At 36.8% G+C, this 22,066-nt stretch overlaps 1 protein-coding gene across 4 annotated transcripts in view; it reads right to left on the bottom strand.

Moving 5' to 3' along the window:
• The window catches only part of ZMYND11 (zinc finger MYND-type containing 11), a 106,960-nt gene that overhangs the window by 37,801 nt on the left and 47,093 nt on the right, over positions 1-22,066 (bottom strand). For all 4 annotated transcript variants that reach the window (XM_062568850.1, XM_062568851.1, XM_062568853.1 and 1 more), the window contains one exon: positions 6,262-6,421. In XM_062568850.1, coding sequence (XP_062424834.1) covers positions 6,262-6,421 — 160 coding nt within the window. The remainder of the gene's footprint in view (positions 1-6,261; positions 6,422-22,066) is intronic.

Below are 22,066 nucleotides of genomic sequence, written 5' to 3'. Positions count from 1 at the left end.
ATCCGTGAGATGGCAATTCAAAATTTCCTTTTCAAGGACAAAATAGTCTATTTAGTGACCTAAAAAAAGATCTGCTATTCTGACTTTACACAGATCCACAGCAGCATATTACACTAGTTTACACTAGTTTTTGATTCTGTAATAAACAAACTTTTACACTAGTGTACTTTATGATAATAACCTGTGAGGAAAAATCATTTGCTTTTAACACCCAGTGGACTGATATGATGGAAATGTCTTGACATAATAAGCACCATATCATGACACCCTGAAGGATGGAAAGATCAGTAGCAAAGTCGATTCAAAGATTTCCAGAAGTTCAGTTCCCGTGAGGGATGTCATTCTATCAGCCTGGTAGGTGGCCTGACCCTCTCAGCATCCTGATACTTTTTCTGAGGTGTAAGATAAGAGACCAATGCTGGTCTGAACTTCATCCTCTCAAAAGAGCATGCATTAACTCTTTGGATCAATGAAATCACCAAATGTAAAGAACACTGTACTTTCACAATGATTAGGAATCACTCAGAAAGTTCAAGCCTGGAAAATACTGAAGTTGATACATTATTTGAGAACCAGTACCTATCACAGTGTGGGTTGTATCTGGCTTTGGATAAGTGAATTAACATAGAACTTCAGATTAGACAGTATGGATGGATAAGATAAATGCAAAATTCTTTGAAACACCGAAGAAAATTTGTCTGTATTTGGTGTGCCATGTTCTTTCTCTCTGTGTTCTCTAGTAGTAACAGATTTCTTGATGAAGGCTATGACTGTCACTATTGCTGTTACATATTATCCTTCTGCTCCTTAACTGAAATGAATAGAATGCACTTTAAAATCAACCTCATTAGCTAGGAGCCCCCAGTCTGCTAGCAATAACCGATAGCTGTGTAATATTTTTTATTTCAAGTGGATTTTACGTCCAGAAAAGATCCTAACAGTGATCATTCTTAAGATCTTTACAATAATCCTCATATTTGTGAAGACTCAAGATCACAGAATCACAGAATGACTGAGCAAAGAAGGGACTTTCAGAGATCATCTAGTGTCCCCCCCTCCCCCGAGCAGGGTCAGCTAGGACACGTTGCACAGGATCACGTCCAGATGGGTTTTGAATATCTCCAGAGAAGGAGACTCCACAACCTCTCTGGGCAACCTGTTCCAGTGCTCTGTCACTCTCACAGGAAAGCTCCTCCTCATGTTCAGGTAGAACTTCCTGTGTTTCAGTTTGTGCCTGTTGCCTCTTGTCCTGTCGCCTGGCACCACTGAAAAGAGTCCAGCCCCATCCTCCTGATACCTTCCCTTGAGATATTTATAGACATTGATAAGATCCTCTCTCAGTCTTCTCTAGCTAACCAGGCCCAGCTCTTGCAGCCTTTCCTCATAGGGGAGATGCTCCAGTCCTTTGATCATCTTCATAGCCCTACACTCCACTCTCTCCAGTAGCTCCATGTACTGGAGTGCCCAGAACTGGACACAGTACTCCAGGTGCGGCTTCACTAGGGCTGAGTAGAGGGGCAGGATCATCTCCCTTGACCTGCTGGCAACACTAATGCACCCAACAATACCACTGGCCTTCTTGGCCACAAGGGCACATTGCTGGCTCATGGTCAACTTGTCATCCACCAGCACTCCCAGCTCCTTTTTCTGTAGAGCTGCCTTCCAGAAGATCAGCCCCCAGCCTATACTGGTGTATAGTGCTATTTCTCTCTAGGGCAGGACCCTGCACTTCCCTTTGCTGAACTCTCTGCCCAGTTCTCCAGCCTGTCCAGATCTTTCTAAATTGCAGCACAGCCTTCAAGTATATCAGCCATTCCTCCCAGTTTTGTATCATCAGCAAATTTGCTGAGGGCGCACTCTGTCCTTTCATCCACGTCACTGATGAATAAGTTGAACAAGACTGGACCCAGCACTGAGCCCTCAGGGCCTCACTAGCTACAGGCCTCCAACAAGATTCTGCACTGCTGATCATAACCCTCCGAGCTCTGTCATTCAGCCAGTTAAGATGACATCGTTCAAAATACAGCTTCTGGCTACCAGTACTGACCTCGCATGGAAAAATTAATACAATTACAAAAGCAATTAAGCATAGCAAGTAAGAAATCTGACCTTTGTTCAATCTAAAGTAATTTAGAATAGGTCACATAAAAGCTAAAACACTCCTTCTTTATAGATTGATCCTAGCAAAATTCAAGCAGCAACACATCAAATCACAATAATCTCCAGGTGTGTGAGATTAACAAGTAGCCTTCAAAACTCTGTCGGCAATAAGTTAAAACAAAGGTTAAAATAACGGTAAAGCAAACAGATAGACTAAGGAGATGGATTATTTACGCAGACGTGAGACTTGAAAATATCTGGGATGATTTGAAGTAAGTACCAGTATTCTCTAAATATAAAAAATCAAAAAATCCCTAGTATTAGTTATCAACACATTGGTGAGTTGGGAAAAATCACATGCTGTTTCTATTCTTTTCTAAAAATACGAAGGCAAGCAAGTTGCCCCTCCAAATAAAGTGCCTTCCATTAAACTAAAAAAATCTTTACAAGAGAGGAACTGGAGAAACAATAATTCAGAGACACGGAAAGGACCGAGTGCACAGGAGAACAACTGCAACAAAACCCCAAAGGCAGACTTAACTATCCAGAAGAGTTGCTGCCTCTTTTGGTAATCAATCACTTAAATGATCAGAAAATAGCCCTCTATGAAAGAGTAACCTCTCAAGAACAGTCACCTTTATCTGTTTTGGCAGTGAAGAAATAGCTCAAAGTGTCTCAACTAAGTGTGAAGCCTGGCTCTTCATATCACACTAGAGAATTTGGCCACTACGAACCAACTCTAAAACCCAGGAGTGCTATGAGATACGTTGCATTCAAATGCAAACAATAAACCTCTGTTACTAACACCTCTCCTTTTTTGATGAATACAATATTGTTTGGCTTTATTAACACATGTAAATTGAAATTACACATTCATAATGCCTTTCTCTGGGTCAGTGCAGTTTTATGACTTTAATCATGAAGAGAAGAATTAGCACATTAAATGGTGAAAATAGTTCCATGCACACTGTCTGTAGAAAAAAATCACAAAATATATAAATGAGTAAGACATACTAACTCTAAGAGCTGTACCTAAACCCCCATAAAGCTACATGGCATTGCTGCTGTAATTCAATGTCTTTCATTGGGATTACTCAGACTACTATTTGACAAGGATAAAAGTACATAAAAATCATGACATAACCAAAACCAGAAATGAATAGGTAAGGATATTCATGATTCTTTTCTTCAAGAACTACATTTCCCATTTATTTTATCAATTATATTGAAAATGTTGTTAACAACACTGTTTTACAAATTGTTTGCCATACACAAAGAACAAGGAGATCATTCCTGTTTTTTTTTTTAATAAATAAGACTTCCAATGTCTGTGAAAAACAGGAATAAAGCTTTTAGAAAGAAAAAGTAAACTTTCATTACCAGATTTCAGGACTGACATTTCCCTTGCAAGGCAAGAAGGTGCAGAGATTCTGTTGTATTGCATAATAATGGCATTGACAAACAGTGCAAATACAAAATTCCTAACTAAAATCCCTGGATAATAATTTGAAAATAATTTCTTCTCTCACTTATTTTGTGTCAAATGTATTAATCACCTGTCAGATGACAAAGCCTGTAAGATGAGAAGATATTTTGAAAATTCACAAAACATCTGTAGAGATGGTTAATGCGCAAACAAAACGAGTACCTGCACAAGCCCAGGAGGTATGATATATGCAGAAAATTTCTTATATAGATATGTACCTTTAGATAACTGAACATATTATGTGTGGCAACTGACTCTACATTTTCAATCAATTTTAGTAACTTATATGTATTTCTCCCATATATATGAAAGAAAAGAATAATAATATTTTAAATCTGATATTTTTCCAGTTTTTCAGAACATTTTTTCACAGAATTTCTTGTTTCTTGTACTTTCTAATATACTATTAGAAAAAGACTGTCCCTGTTGGAGGTGCCTCCTCCTGACGCCCCAAAACTATTTTAGCTTTGCACCTCAATTAGTTCTTCTCAATGACAACCCTAAGGACATGAGACTTTGCTTCGTTTTTGTAAAACAGCTTCAAAATACTGACAGAACACTGATAGCAGTGTAGTGTAACATTTTTAACACTTTCTAGTGAAGGCTAAGAGTAACTCTATCAGGGAACATATTTTTACTGCATATATTTATCATTAGTTCAATCTATTGGATAAGGCAAATGTTCGGAAACACATAAGCAAACACCCATATTATCTAACAAATCTCTTCCACACAGAATTGTGTTTCATAATTGGTAGGCTTTTAATTATTGCTAACACTTAGCAATCAATCCACAGGCTTCATTAAAATTAGTATTTTCAGACTTTGTGACAGCTTGTAGTCAGGCACCTACATAAGTAACAGACACAGGTGCTCAGCAGTTCTGCAGCACAGACACGTTATTTATTTCCTTGAATATGGATTTAAAATGCTGAGACCAAAACTTTGAAAATATAAAGAAAACATCAAGAAAATACTCAGTCAAAAAGGGGAAGAAAGAGCAGGGACAGGAATGTCTCTTTTTGTTAAATCTTTGAGACAACTAGTTCTTACCGACTTCCAGTGTGGTACCTCAAAACAAGCTGAAGTGAAAGGGCATTTCTGCACTGCTCACGGTTCAGTAATCATTAGTACTGGGTCTGAGCAGTACTGGATTACATTGAATTAGAAGTTTCAACTTGATCAACTGCAGACAGAGCATGTATAAAACTATTCAGTGCAGCCTATGTAGAGAACATACCAAACTTTATCGTTTTTTATCAGTTGTTGAAGGACGGAAAATTGTTGATCTTATGTTGGGTGATTGCAATGACACCTTGTAACTGATTAAATTTTTTTGAATAAATAAGAACAAGAGAATGAGCTTATACCAAATCATTGTCTTTTTCTTCATGCATCTGCAGCATTTTGATTCAGCATTAGGATCAAGAAGCTGGAGGTACTGTTGAAATACAGCCTGGATCAGAACATGCTTCCTATCTATGAGTGGTGGTCTCAGCATTGAGCTGGCCATTGGACACATGGACACAGTACTTTCAGTGATTAGCAGCTGCACTGTAAATACAGTGACTATGTCTAACCAGTGTTATTCACAACATGACTTAGGCAACGTTTTCAAATCAAAAACAATTCATAATATTCTGAGATAAATGAGTGACTTAATTTTAATGACTTACTGAGAATTTACATACTAGCCCATTAAGAAATGGCTATTGTGAAGTATTTGGACTCTTGTTTTTTTCTTTCTTGCCAATAGGGAAAACAAACATACTGGATACCTGAGATAACTAGAGTTCTCAGACTTAATGTCATGTTTAGTCTACACACTTAACATCACCTCTAAAACAGATTTAAAAAGTCATAAGAAATACCTAAAAAGAGCTAAGCTGTGATTTCTAAATGTTTATTCTCAGGGAGAACAGTAAAAACAAAATTACATAGCCTTTAACGGCTCCCTTGAGGATTTCTAATGAAATTAGAGTGAGAACCTTAACAGTGATATAATACACATTTAATATATATTGCAATACTTAAAATTAGTATAACTGGCATTATTTGCAATACAATGCTTTCTATTACGGATACTACCTGTTTTCACTTTTTATTTCTCTCACTTTAAAACAAAAAAATTATCTACACTGTTTCACTTTCAGGATCTTATCAATAGCTGCAGTAATGCAATGAGTATTTCAGGGCGTTTTAGAATTTAATTTCCTGTAACATTTTTTTTCTTTCAAAATTTAAACTGTGATCTATGTCTGAGACAATATTGTCCATTTTACCAATACTTAATGTAACTTATATTCCAGAACATCAATTCTTAGTTCAAGTATGCAAAAGCTTTTGGCAAACTCTCTTCTATTAGGAAAACGTGATCTTGGAAATACATCGTATTTACTATCTCCATATACAACTGTAGGAGAGATGATGCTAGATAAAAGTGAAGGATGACTGAGCAAAGGACATTGCCAGTATTTCAGAGAAGAAAACTCAAGACTTCTAGTAGACAGAACTTCTATGGAACAGAAAGAGTTAAAAAGGTTTATGAATGCATCACTTCCCTGTTCACTAGCACCAATAAAGCATCTATAAATAACTTTAAAGAGAAATTAAAACAAGTTTCATGCCAAGATACCAGAAAATGTGATTTATTTTCTCAAAGATTTTATACTCACAATCTCATCTCCTGGCAACCAATATCCTTCTTGTTCAATACCAGCTTTTGACCCTTTACACCCCACCGTCAGGGTTTCAACAATAAGACCATCCTTGACTGCTAAACTCAGCTGACGTGTGGTTTCTTTTGGATGCATACCATGGACTCGAGACATATACCTGCACACAAAGCACAGAAGTCTTTAAGTGTTAGTGTTAAATTACACAATACGACAGCAAATAAAAACATTATTTTCAGCTCATTTAAAAAAATCTCCATTGTAAGTTTTTATATTTTTAAAAAATTCCAAGAATTTTTGTAATTTCCCCCTTTACTTCAAATCATCCTTCTTTTTCCTGTGAAGTCATTAGTGTACATGCTTACAGAAATACCAGCACAGTAACTTTGTGTGGAGAAAATCCTCAGATCCACCAACTAACTAATACTACTTGAGGTTATCTATACCAAATTTCCACCCTCATTTGTTCTTCTAAAAAGACCTCTTTAATAACTCAGAGTAACGTTTATTTCTGTAATACTTACTATAAAATACACACTATAGAATGAGCCTGGAAATGCACCAATTAATCTACGAGATGCTCATGAGTATAGTATGTTTACAAAAAATCTGAAATTCATGCATCACATCTGAAATCCCAATAGTTACAGTTACAGTACTAGGTGGTTTTCTCCTTTTCTTCAAGTATCCGCAATGAACACATGATGATGAACTGCACTGGTGAGAACAAAGTATACACAGCCTAAACTGTGTATATACAAGAGATTGAGTTGCGAAATGTTGGCCTTTGCCCAGTATAATTTGTTATTTCTAGACCCAAACAAAATATTAACTTGGAATAAACAACAGAAAATGATCATCCCTCACAAAAAGCCCCTCCTGTTTCAAGATCATTACACTTCAGCAATTTTTAAAGCTGAATTCCAAGAACAGATCTATGAGTCACCGTGCAGAGGGAAGGCAGAGCAAGCTGCGATCGCGTGCAATCAGCAGATGAGTGAATGGAGGGGGTCCTGAGGAGGATCAATTGGAAATATCTCTTTTGTGGATATATTTTTTTGGTCATAGCTTTCTTTTAGTTACTGGGATAGCCAAAATTCTCTCCTTTTTTTTGTTTCTCTAGGTACTCCCTGTCTTTATCCATCTCCCAGCCTGGTCATTTGCCAGCTTTAAGACAAAGCTGTTAGCTACAGCTATCCTCTCTTCCATATTCCATCATGGATTCTTGCAAAGATGATACTTTTGTTCAGAAGATTGCCATCAACACCATCTTAATAAAAAATAATGCTTCTGTAACATTAGGAGGAAATTTTCAGAGAAAACTTATTTGAAAACTGTAGCATCACATGAAAAAAATTTCTAAGCTAAATGAGCTCAGAATTTTTTTTAATAATGTGGCTGGCAGTTAGGAATTGTTAATGCTTTAGATGTTACAGTCTCACAGTGAAGGATGAAGATCACACTAGTTTTTAAAGTCAACCTGGTTTACAGAGGAAACAGAAACAGGAATACAGGAAGGAACAGCACGCACAATTTTGGACTTATCAAGTAAAAATTAATGCAATAATTTAAACAATGTAGAATTTAGGGAGTGTCAGCAAGACTGTCAATTAACACAACTGCTAGGAAAACATACCTTGTCAGACTAAAACGGCTTTACATTAGGATTTTATTTCCATTTTTAATTTCTTACACCTTTGCATGATAAGGTTATGAGTTTGGTTACTGTTCTTTCAATGTTCTTACATCAAACTCCATGTTCTAAAAGGCTTTGACTCGATATAGCACAAAATATTTTGGCTGAGAAACTAAGATACAAAATGAACACGGTACACGATAGACGGATTATAATCTGGCAAGACAACAATGAAATGTAGTTATTCAGAGGGCAGCAGGTGCATTTTTCAGGGAGTCCTGAAGGAATGAGCACCATTACTATCCCTCAGTTGCAGGCTGCTGTTCCCACCATGGAGCTGCAGCAGACACTCACAACCATTTCCATGTAAGATCCAGAACAAGCTAATTAATCTAAGATTAACTACCAACTGTTAAAAATCACTTCAGGAGGAAATTTAAGTAAGCCAGCTGTCTTTGACTGAAAAGTTTTGGTGTGTACACAAGCTACCATTGCATAAAAAATTAATTAGTAATAATAAAATAAATTAATAAAGGACGCAAATCTGTGCAAGTCTGTGATCCAAGCTAGTACATACACATCTTACACTGGCTAACCACAATGATCCAGGGACGAGTGATGACAGAGAAGATGCGCACGTCAGCTCAGTGCATGCCAAGAGACCGCTCAGCTGTCTCATCTGATCTCTCTGCTGCTGTAGAGCCCAAAACTCACAGGCGATTCAGTCCAAGCAAGATTAAACACTACAGAAGAATTTTCCAAGCTTTCGAGACTCCAAGGAGGACAAAACAGCCACTGGCTCAAACCTATTACTTCACTTCCAGGCACAGTGCAAGTGCAGACTGTTAGTAAACTAAAATATTTAGTTTACTAAACATGCTGAGGCTTTAAGAGCTAAACTGTCTGAAATAGGGAGAAAGACTCAATTGTTTTATCCTCATCTTACACATAAACTATATTACACTTTGTTACTCATGCTACATACATTTTATACATGTGTATCTATTTGTGTATGTATGTACACGAAAACACACACAACTAGCTCTTTAAAGAGCTTGCTGCTAATTATCTTTGTCAGTGTTTGCTTTCTTAAGCAAATTTCCATTTTAACTTTGTGTGAATAACTTCCCTGCCAGATTCATGGCATTCAAGTCTTCTGCTATTTCTGCAAGTCTTCATTTTTTTTTCATAGATAGGTCTCAGAATACCTCGAATACGACCTAGCTATCACTGTCTCCTTCGAGGCATTGAGCAAGGAAGTGATTTCTCTACAATTACACAGCAGGCTGGCATAACGCTGAGAACAGAAGTTGAGTCTTAAGCCAGGGCCATAATCTTCAGTACACGCTGCTGAAGAGTTCATGTATTTTGCATTGCACCATTCATAGCTGCACAAACAATGTCAGTACAATTCTTGAATGTAAGCTACATGTTTTGCTATGTTTCTCCTTCACCTCTCCTAATAGATGGACATATAACACAAAATAAAAAGGCTTAAACACACTATTGGCTAAAAGGTCTAATCAGCCTATTTCAACTGTGGCAGTGGGCACATGAAAGAGGAGGAGCACAAGCCTCAGAATCTCACATTTCCAAAATCCAATTGTATTTGAAATTAGAGTGAAAGACCTGTCACTGGCATGATATTCTGCCTCATTTTTTCCAGCTGTAAATGGGGAACAATAAATCCTCAGTGGCTTTTTGAAGAATACTTAGTCAATGTTCAGACTGTGCAATCTGGAGTTCCTTCTGAAAGAGCTATGTTTTTCATTTTTGCAATAGAAGAGTATCAGCTTTCATAGGATAGCACATCCACTTAGAAAGAATGGTTTTACTTAAAAGAACAGAATTGCTCTTAGGAAACTGAACAAAATCCCCAAGAATTTTTACTTACATTAAAACTGTAAAGTGTACATGGAACCACAAAGCAACACTGATGATAGGATCTGGATGAAATCCTATCTGTCCCTTTTCAGCCTGAAGGACAGCAGCTAAACTAAGAAGCTATGAAGACACAGGATTTGAACCAGAAAAGATGATGGTTCTTTATTAAAATTAAGAAATATGAAAAACTATCACAGGGGGAGGGAGAGACTGGAAATGCAAAAAACCTCCAAAACTCTAGGCTAGAGACAGAAAGCATGGTGTTGGGACTCCTTACTACCCCATCAGATTCATTAATGGGGTGGGGGAAAAGCTATTTAAATTTCTTTTTGTGAAAAAGTGACATTATTAATTCAGGGAGCGCAACTCTCTTCCTAGCACTGCATGCACTGAAGCAGCTGGCACCAAGAAGTTAAGAAACAAAGAGAGATAAAGCAGTCCCTGATTGCTGTTTTCAAGAAAAGCTGATTAGTCTTACCTTGGAGACAGGGAGTTGAAGCAATGCTGGATTGTTAGCTCTTGCCCAGTCCTCCACATCGACAGATTGGGCAGTGTAATACAATCCCTATGCTGTTATTATGCAGCCAACCAGGAGAAGTAAAGCAAGTGTGCTTTCAGATGGGAGAGAATACGGAATAGAGACACTGTAAAATCCCCTAAATCACCAAACCAGCCCTGATCAATTAGGGGGCTGAAAAAACAATTTCAAATTAGCAACTGTGCTAATCCCTACTATATAAAATGAGGGTCTGTCTGACGAAAAGAGGAGGTTTGGCCAGATAATCTGCATGTCAAATTCCAAATCCAGCCAAATGAGGTTGCCTGTCTGCAGAACACAGAAGCAACTGAGGAATCTTAGAACTGCCGCTCAATATTACAGTATTTATAGCTCAGTATTTTCTCCATTTATAAACTGGCAGTATAAACCTCCTTGAGAAATCTAGAAAAATTACAGTTTTTGTAATCAACTTTTAAGAGTCTACTGAAGCATGTTTCCAATTACTGCAACACTACTTGGAGAGCATAAGGGTAAGAATCTTTAGCATGTAGATTGTTCATTATCACCCTTAAAAAAAATCTCAGCATTTCACATCATCAAATGTAATTGTGCTGACCTTCAGAACAGTATAACTACCAAAAGAATCAGGTAAATGTGCACAGCTAATATATGCACACCTGGTGGATAACAAAAGCAAAGATTTGGAGACGAACAGCAGATTACAATCATAATTCATCTGCAGATCACATGTGTGTGCATATGCGTGTGTGCACACGTGTACATTTAGTACACAAAATGCAGATCAGAAAAATATGAAACAACAATTTTAAACTTATTTAGGACTGCAGATAAACAAAAGTCAGGTCTTTCCTTCAAAATTAGCAGCAAAAGAATACAAATACTTTGTTCTAGTTACCTATCCTAAAACCTTGAGCATCTCTAAGACACTACAGCAAGCAGCAGAGTGATCCCAAGCAGAAGCCACATTATCTACATTGCAATGACAGAGAAGGATGACATGGAGAGATACAGAAGGACCCTGGTATGGGATGTCTCTCTCCTTCCTAGGAACGAACTGCAGAAACTCCTACAATTCATGCTACAGCTAAGGGGCAACTAAATATTGATACCATCCTCTGCTGAGCAAAGACGGACCACAGAAGAATCCTATTACAACTCTGATCCAACAGCCTGTCCAATGTGCAAAAAGAAATCTTACAGAAGCAATAAAGTCTATCAGCACAAGAGCAATTCACACTTAAATTTCCCAAGAACTTTTCTCAATCTAGCCAATCGTCAGCATGCCTTGTCTATTCAAAAGCTGTAGCTAATACATGCACTTCATAATACACCTTAAAGCTCAAGAAAAAGGGTCTGTTTTGACCCAAGGGGTGTGGAAGAAGCAGGTTCTAAAGATGTGATCACCATGAGAGCAAAACACAGATACAGAGGTATCTGGTGCTTGCACAGGATCAGATGGTAAACCTATCGCCTTCAGCAGTCACACAATGCACAATTCTTTTGCTTGATGCTGTACAAGACAAATCACACAGCCAAACCCTGCTCCAAAAAACTTAATATTTATGGCCACGAAATAAGGTGCAACAATAGCTAAGTCTGCCCCTAAAGAGTCCTGCTGAAGACAACTGTGGTTTACTGAGCAAGACTCAGCAGTTGGTTTACATGGACACAACTATGTTGTGGCTTCAAAGACAAAGCCAGTAAGGGAAGGAAGGTTACTTAAGGATCAAAGTTAACAAGACAATTGGGGGAAAAAAAAAATCTTGACTCTTAAGAAGTTGCATTTGCAGTCACCTGGACTCATCAGAGGAAATATATTGAAAAAACTCTACAGCAAGCTCATCCATAAAAGGCTAAAGTAAAACACATAAAGAAAATAGCTGCTTTATAAAATGTCACAATGTGAAAACTGTAGGTAGATGCTAATTTTAGTGGCAAACACTGTGATCTTGGTCGGCTCAGCCATCTTTTCTATGCTAGATGCCTCTTCCCTCCACTATATGAAGAGAAGCAGCAGTCTGCTGGCAGCAGCTCTCTATCTGCTCAGCAACTCACTTTGGGAAAACCTGCAGTCTTTAGATTTTCTTGTATGCAAAACTCATCTCATAATTGAGACTTTATAAAATAATGCAGATCTCATTAAACTCAACTGAAAGACTGCCATTAATTTTAAATGTTACCTACAGGTATATAAAAATGTCCTAGATTCAGGGACAGACCTTAAGGAATAATACATAAAATGAGAGGAAAGCAGCCAAAAATCTATTCTGAGTTTCATATTGTGTTCCTAGCTCTGGTAACTGGGGATTTAGATTCAAAGGATGACAGTAGTTTTATAGAATGTCCACACACTTCAATTAAGACAAATTATTATTTTTTAAAATCTGTAATAATTTGTCACCTGGTCACAGTGAAAGTAAAAATAGAAGAGATGGCTGCAATTTTTTAACACATATAGTTACATATCACAAGAACTTAATATCCTAAGCTCCAAATCTCAGGTCCTATCTTGTCTCAGGCCTCTACCCTTGCAGAGAGCCAAATGAAGATTTGTGCTTGAAGCTGTATCTCAAGGCACCTCACCTTAAAATAGTTCTCATCCCAGAAGCGTAGGCTGCCTTCTCCCACCAGAAGCAGCACTGCAGCACAAACCAACTTTCACAAAACATGGGTTAAATACTACAGATATCTTTCAAATATAGTATTTTGAAATATATTTTCCCTGTTTGTCAGAAATCTAGAGCTGGTCTGGAGCTGATGACAATCACACACACGAGAGAGAGCAGAATCATTTCCTCTAGGGCCACAGCAGCACATAGGACTGCAGGAGTTGCAAGTAATGAGGATCATGACAATAAAGGTGTCTTTTTTATGTTTCTTTTTTCTTTTTATTTTTTGAAGCTGCTTTTTGGTATGTATATGATTATTTAAGTTTTTATTTTGGATTAAATACACTAAGAGTAAGACAACCAAAGCAGAACATGCTTCCTCTGCACTTCCATGTCACCATGTCTCTTCACAGGGCAACACGTACATATATGAACGACTGCCACTCCATATTGCCTCTGGCACACAGGCATTAACAGAGTTGTTGCCCGTGCAGTGTAATGCTGCCTTGGGATCTACATTTTGGCAGATCTTGCAGTCCAAAATTCCAAATGGCAAACACAGAAAAGGTAAATTATAGTAAAATGATCATTTTTCTTTTCCCTCTGACACTAGTATCTGCAATGCTCATTTTGAAAATATCAATAGGTAAAATATCTAGGCAGGAAATATTTTTTAGCTTTAGCTTCCTCTCTCCCTAATGGTCTACAAAAACAGCATTTGCACTAGTATGCACTAGTGCATATTTGTACTAGTATAGTACTAGTATTATACAGCACTATTTGTACTAGTAACACTTGTATGGTGTTAACAAAAAAAAAAAAAAAAAGAAATAGAAAGTGTAAACTTGAATGTGAAACAGTGAGATCCAGTAGTCCAACGAGACTCCATTCTGCTTGATGTTTCTGCTGCTCTTGAAGCAAAGCTAAGGGGTAATCTTGTTTGTTTGTGCTTTAGATACCCCAGGCATCACACAGTCACCTATAATATTAACCATCTGGGTCACTTCTGTCAGAACTCAGTAATTTTAACTCAGGTAATCTCTTGTTTCAGTACTTTTAATTTGCATTCATAGACCTCCACTATACAGTTAGGATCATGTAACTTGCCCATACGACTATGGAAAATCAAGTAATTAAGGTACACAGCCATTCAATCCTTATCTACTAAAAATCTCCCTTTCAAAACTACAACCACTTTCCTAAGGAGGAACTGATTTAAAAACAGGCTGTAACCCTATATGCAGTTTCATCCTAAACACGTGTTTGAATGTGATATTGCTGGTTTTGTACAGATACGTGCACTAAGCACTGCTAGCAAACATGAGCACTAATCATTCAGTGGTATTACATACATATGTAAAATTGCTTGTGTATTTGCAGCGACCCAGTTTCATCCAGCACTTATCTGTGAATATATCAAAGAGACAAACAAGCAATAAATGACTTAAAATATAACATCCCGGCTGATACCTTGCAGATGAAATAGGGTATTTCACTCAGATTCAGAAGCCCTACTCAAAACATGCTTTAAAAAAGCATGCATTCAAATACTTTCACAACTTTTGGGGGGGGGGTCAGATTAGTTTTAGCCGGACTGCTTCAAAATCATTAACTGTCATAAAAATGCTCAGCTATTTACCAGCTAGGAAACAGTACAAGGTCTGAAAAAGCGATCAGGGCAGGGCTGCTGGTTTTGGTGATGATATTGTTTGTATGAATGGGAATGCGAAACTACAGCCTAGAATAGAATATGTGAGTAGTGCTCTGGAGTAGTCTTCTCTTCACTGATTACAGAAAAAGTCTTGATGAGCACTTTAGACCAGATAATAACCTGTTAAATAGCCATGTCGCAGTCATTTTTATCTTTTACCTCTAATAAGAAACCACATTTATTTACAGCTAAGAAACCAACCATAAACCAGCAGTTTCACTTTCATATATTATAAAAGATGTTATGAATTGAGTTAAAAGCAATACTGCTTGTCATAAAAAGCAAACTGCTTTGCTATTAATAATTATAAATTAAGACAACCTGTTACATATTTTTGTGTGTAAAATTACAAAATCAACAGAAATGCTAGTAGAAGCATGCAGTACCTGAGAATATTCTTTAAAAAGAAAATGGGGACTGTGTTCAAATCAATTACACTTCCAAAACTTTCCTTCCCGATATTTAACTGGAGTTCATAGTTTGCATTTATTATCCATGCAAGGTATTAAACACTGGGTACAAAAATTTTCATAGTAACACATAGTGTAAAGAGAGTTTGAACGAGTTTGCACTCGTGAGCAAACATCTGGCAATATGGCTGTTCTTACAACCATGTGTTTGTGCTGTTAGCGTGAATCATTTTATTTACCAGTTACATTAATGCTTGGCTCTTGCCCAGAGATGACTTCACCTACTGGACCAATGAAGAACATTCACGCTGGTATAAAAAAAAACAGTACTGGCAATAGCATAAAATGGAGTTCTTAAGAGAGGAACTATCCTACTACAACTGTGCAGTCAATTTAGATAAGGAACATTTATCATATAGTAGTTGTGAGAACACTGGAGTATCAATCTTGTTTGTTTTTGCAACAACTGTAAGAAGTAGGTGTGCATGCATTCATATTTCTGATCAAAGCAGACGCACAAGAAGTTCAGTTTCCCCTCGAGCTGGAGAGCGCAAGGTCACAGCTCTCAGCAGAACAGCCTTGAGGACAGCACCCACAGGTGTAATGGTGGCACAACTGGCTACTGCCTTTCTACTACCTGCACTCCACTTAAAGCGTGAAAATAATGTGGCAAGGTTGGAGAAATTTCTGTTGGTCCCTCGGTGAACAGATTTCTACCCTGAATTAGCCCTATGTCAGCCATCACTAAGAAGCAGACTCCACAATTCAGGTAATAATGTGCTTTATCACTTGGTGGGACACTGGGTTTGGTACCAAGTTGGAGGAATAATGCTTCCTAATAAATTACAAACAACATTGCTTAAAATATCAGGACATCTTGTTAGGTCTTCCTTTGACCACTTCAATAAATGTGATTACATAAAATTCTTACACAAATTGAAATGGTCTATATCAAGGAAAGATCTTGATGGGAAAAAGAGTAATAATGTTTATTAGCATGTTAACTATTACATCATGGGTTAGCCTAAGCATCAATTTACAAGCAAAACTGTGTATGCCAGTTACAATACAAAAGCTGATGGACCTGAAAGTGTCACTTGACACTTAACAAAGCTATCAGTATTAAAAAAAAAAAAAAAAAAAAAAAAAAAAAGAATCAAGTCAAGCATTTCTGGTGTCTGTAATCATATTTCTTTGCAATTCATGTCCATACTTGTAGCTGATAGTTATGGACACATAATGCAGAGATTTTATAAATGACCGAAACAGTATTTTTAGCATATATGTTGTTATCAAGGAATCACACTATCAGTTTTAGATTGTTCTGGAATACAACTTGCTCTATGAATATAAAGTTTTTTAACCAAACCATTCCAAAATTCCTGCAGAAGCCAGGGAAACACAGCATGACCTGTGACTAAGGAATTAAAAGCTTTAAAACTCTAGACATGGTGTATTCTCTTAGTTTAACATAAAGGTAGTGCTATGAAAATAGGAAAAAAAAACATTGTTTTCTGGCTAAAAGAATCAACCAAGGTAATATTCTTTTCAAGAAGTTTGTCAGGGGAAAGAGGAGAGGACAGTTAAAAGAAATGGCAGAAAGGAGATTGACTTAATGGAGCCAGACAAAAAGTGCCTTATTCTTGACTGTTGGAGAAAACACACATAGAGGTATTTAAAACGGAGTGTTGTCATTGCTTGGTGCTGTAAATCTGTGGTTGCTTTCTGAAAAGAATATACCTATGATGAAGCCGACCCAGTACAATCTGAATTCAATTTTCTCCCAGGTGAATGTCAGCTGGCATTGATTTTGCTATCACTAGAAGCAGCTACATAGTAACTGGGGAAGCAACATTCAGCTTCACATTATGGGCCCATGTATTCCACATTTTCGCTTACCCTCACTTCATTAGGAACTTGCATTACACTGTATGGCACAGGAAAAGTTTGCTATACTATTCTTCCTCATCCTTTTCCCATTGCTAAAACATGAGCTTTTCTTAGCACTTCCTCCAGTGTTTATCTGTTCTGCTACAATACAACTGACCCTGGTTTGATAATATATAGTAGATTTTGAAGAGTCGCCTTCAGTAAGACCATTTGCTTCACATAGTTTTGCTTCACATCCAAAGCAGATGTGAAGATCACGTAAAGATGTGGAAAAGGAGCCAGTAATATTAGTTAGAAGTAAACTAAGGCAATCACTGCATCCTGCTCTTCCCAATAACAACAGGATGGTTCATTTCAAACATTGTTTTCAGGTAAGTCTACTTCACAGTAAACAAAAAGACAGGTATTTTGAGAGGAATGGCTTGACAAAGGATAAGAAACCCACAGAGCACAAAGTACATCTAAGTCTTCACTGCAGTCAAAGAAGTATCAGGTACAACAACAATTCTGCTCATGGAAAGTTAAACGGCAGGATTATCTAGTTAAAATCCAAGAACAATCTGATTTCCTAATCATTCTTACAGCCTATTATTTTTGTTTATGCATACTTACTTAGTTCCACATGAAAAATACTAGAGATTTAAACTTTTATCAGTGGTACTATAAATAGTGACAGATTTGTCTAATAAGTTTCTGAGCTTCAAATAGGTAATACTGTAAGCAAAGCAGATAATCTCATTTACACGAAACTAACTTAATTTTCAGATTTTCTCTTGCTACTGCATTACATATTCTTATTTATACGGTTCTGTGATTATTCTCTATCTGTTCACATTGCTCATTTTCGTATTTATACTCTCCCGTGATTATTCTCTACCTGTTCAAATTGCTCATTCTCATCTTTGCTTTAATCAGTGCTTGAATTGTTTTCTCTTAAAGTGCACAGCCTGGAAATAGAAGTGTCAGAACTAAGGCTACAAAGCAGATTTATGGATGGGAGAGGCACGTAACTTTAAATAGTCTCAGAAATTGACTGGGTAAACTTCACAGAGCGATACTTGGAGAAATAATCCCTCTTTTAGCACCAACCATCAAACTGAGAGGGTCACACGTTCAGTCTATAACTGCCTATGTCTGCACTTCATCTGTGGGATCAGAAAATCTCATTATTTCACAGTAATCTTTCATAATGAGTAATTCTTTTCTGTGATACTATTTCATCAATGCTGATTAATGTCAATCGGTACAAACCCCCAAAAAGGACTGACAGAGGCTATCCTATACAGGCTTAGGATCTGCTCATTTCTCCTTGATGACTTGACTTAGCTCTAATTTGCAACAAATTAGAACATAACCATTTTTTCCACAATTGTTCTGTGGGTTCATTTTTGTTATCTACATTTAGGGACTTAGTACTGGGCTATCTCCATACAAAAGATGTTAGCCTTTGTATATATTATGAAAAAAGAACACATTTTCTTACATCATGAACATTGTCAGATAGCGCTATGACTGATGATCTTGACTATGAGCAGTATTTTGCTTTGTTTGAAACTTAAACGAATTCTGTAATACTGGATATCAATTTTTTTCTAGATAATGGTCTTCAAATTGGCTTCTTCCCAAAACCTTAGGGCACCTCCACCCTGCTGTCTACGGTCGTTCTCGGTTTCATTCCTGCCCTAACTCCTTCTCAGGCTCCCTCCAGACCCATTGCCTCCGGAGGAAAGCAAGGCAGGCTGAGAGGGTAGTTGGCTCCCAAGAGACAGCATGGACTGTCAAGATCAAGCCAAGGCTGGCTCTTTCTGCCCGAGGCAGTCCTACACTGTTTCAGCATGTGGAGTGTCCTCACATGCCTTCACGCCATGCCTGCCGGTAAACTACATACGCCTTCAGCATCAAGTTTCAAGAATAGCATTGCTGTGGGCTGCGTTATTTTTGGCGCTGAGAAATGAAGAACCACACACACATACAAAATTAACAAAGAAGGCGGCAGGGCCAAAGAAACACTCCATAAGCCAAGGCAATGCAGCATGGATGCAACGTATCGACTCCAGACAGTGCCAGTGCCTTCCTTGTCACAGCACGCAAGGAGATCATAGCCACAGCCTTTGCAAGGGACAAGGAGAAAAGCCAATCAACTAACCAATGAATCATGAACCTCATCAAAGGGAGAGAGAAAAAATGTTTTGAGGAAGGAAGTTCAGGAGAAAAGATTTATGTTTTTGTTCTTCACATTAGTCATCACAGAATAGCTTAAAACCCAGAAGAACTATTGGTTTACAATGAAAAAAAACCTGAAAGCAGTCAATACAATAGTTCTAGAACACCATTTTTGCAAATCAGGTATTTTACTAACATTAAGTTAATAGATAATGAACCCTGAACTAATTATAAAGATCATGACGTGTCCATAAATTGCTAATGAAGATTCCTAATACCTTGAGAGGAAACAGGTAAATATGTAATTAATGGTTAATTAAATCTTAAGAGTCCAATTACCTGTAAGGGAAATATAAAGAAAACACTTAAAAAGAAACTTGAAAGTTGGGGTAGCCAAAGAAAGAGAACTTTCAAAACATGTCTGTACAGAAATACTTCTCAATCTGTTGCGTAACTATGAATGTTAGTAATTTAACTTAGTCATTTAAATAAACATCCCTTTTCTCCACAGTATTTTAATCCATTTTATTCCATATCAATTTTTGAGGCTATCCCAAATCCAAAACAGATGGAAGATAGTGAGAAGAAAAAAAAATGAGAAAGTCGAAGTATAAATATCATTTTTAACACATTTCTAGAGATTTACAATTTTTAAGCTGCACTCTTGACAGAGCATTCACGACATACATGAAGCCATTTTTCTGCTAGTATTTAAACATCACTAATCCCATAATACTCATCTATGTAATTGGCACATTAGGGTCAAATTATCCCAGCATCAGGTCTTAACAGAAAAATAGGTACAGTTCTTGAAAAACACATCTCAGAAATATCATTTTGTTATTAAGTAATTTGGTAGTTTAGATATACCAGATATTTGTAGCAGTTAGGCTTCTAAATGACTGTAATCCACTGACTTTAGTTGCACTATGAAAACATAACCTGGGTGAGAATATTTATTTTACACGTTTACAGATATGTTACCATTGCCTTCAAATGAACTTTACCCTTAAACAGAAGTGTTGAACAAACTGAAGTCTATGTATCAATACAATTGACTTTTTAAAAGTACTCTTCAAATGGCAGTTTGTACTTTAGCACTAATTCCTTTAAATTCACTACACTACTATTTACTGTTAGTATTGGTTTTCAGGCCCTTATTTAGTTTTCAAGCTACTGCAGAATGCTTACCTCCAGCCAACTGGATGTGACTTTCCAAGTAAAATGTACCTCTGTATACAATCGCTAAAACTGCACAATTCCTTTCATATAATTACTTAGTGATTGTTTTTTAGAGGAGACATCAAGACTGCATAGAGGGATATATTCCCTATAAATTCCCTATAAATGTATATGCTTGTTATTTTTCCCGATACATATTTTTAATTCCTTCAAAAATAGACACCTTTTTGTTTTTCTTAATACTTCTGTGTAAGTAATGACTTTTCCAAAATGCCAGTTCAATAAATTTATTAATTCCCTAAAGACTCTGGCTTGTATATTTAAATTTTCCAAATGATTCTTTCCACAATGTAAGGTAGTTTTCAATCACTTTTTAATCTTTTTTTTTTTTTTTCTGTTCTTGCTCCCCCCTCACCATCAATTTAAAGAGAAATGCAGTAGAACTGTACTTGATTAGTCCATGTTTAATGAAAAGGCCTCCTTTCTTTATAAGTTTTCCTGATAATATCAGAAGTCTCTTTTAGTAGCGTGGCTCCTCCTATCCTATCCTCCTACATTACCATTCCATGTTCTCTACAGAAAATATGTGGCTAGTTCTATAGATCCTCCTTATATGCTTTCCATCACTAGTGTCTCTTGGAGGTCTTTCTTTACCCCAGATATTTTTAAACAGTTACACATAAAACACACAGGCTGCATTTTAAATAATTTAATGTGTTCAATAAATGTGACCTTTGAGTTGGAACAGTTCATAACCTATAAACTATAAATCCTCTTTTCATACTACCAACATTTCCTCCTTGGTCGTAAAAAGTAAAGGCTTCCTGATATGAACACTGGCTTCTACTCATCACCAAAAGGCTAAGAAAAGCAAGAAGTAAATGAAATAAACAGTTAATACGCTACAAAGAGGGAGACTATCATGCTAAGCTACCAATTTGGAGAAAAGCCAATGAACAAATGTGCCTAACAGTAGCAAACCATCTGATGAAGAAAACAGTGAAAAGGATTCTGTTCTGAAGGTGTTTGTACTAGTAAGACACAAAGTATAGCGGATAACTTGTTTCTAGTAACAAGTGAGCACCAAAACTAAAGCAAAAAAGCAAAACTAAACCTGTTACATGACGAATCATCTTTTCAACTTCTGAAGTCCTCTGAAGTTACCATTTGTCAACCATTACATTACATGATAGGATGACTGTTACTTACCTTAAATAAGTATTCAGAAAAACTTATTCTGCTGAATTTTTTGTATCCTTATCCAGGAACAAGACATATTTCCATAAATTTTAGCAGCATCATTATTTGCACATATCTGTACTATACAAAGTTACTCTTTCAGTCAACCTCAAGAGTTAGTAACATGTTTAAAAATGCTGTAAATCCAGGTCTGAGAATTATCCTTTTACCTCCAGCTATGTATCTGAAGTTGCATATTTCAACCACTATTTGCTTTTGATCTTTTTTTCTCTTCATGCATTTACCTGTATGCCTAGACAGGGAATCATATTTTAAGGAACAGTAACTTTACTTGACCAAATGATCCCTGAGCCAGGAAAATACATCAGCCATGTTTCATCAGAACAGGTATTCTGATATCATGCTAATTTTAGAACTTTATTTTGAATATTATATAATATATATATTCATTCACTTAGTCATCTGTGCTTCTACATCAATGAGTAGCACACAAAAAGCACCTCAAAGGTTTCTATCTTTTCCTCCCTCATCAAAAGTTATCTCTTTAAAAATATCATACAATAGAAACTAAATCACTGCTCATCATTCACGTCACTGATA

The sequence above is a fragment of the Rhea pennata genome, chromosome 2 (assembly GCF_028389875.1).
Source record: "Rhea pennata isolate bPtePen1 chromosome 2, bPtePen1.pri, whole genome shotgun sequence".
NCBI classification, from domain to species: Eukaryota; Metazoa; Chordata; class Aves; order Rheiformes; family Rheidae; genus Rhea; species Rhea pennata.
The sequence above is the reverse complement of the archived record's forward strand: the minus strand, read 5'-3'. Positions and strand labels throughout refer to the sequence as shown.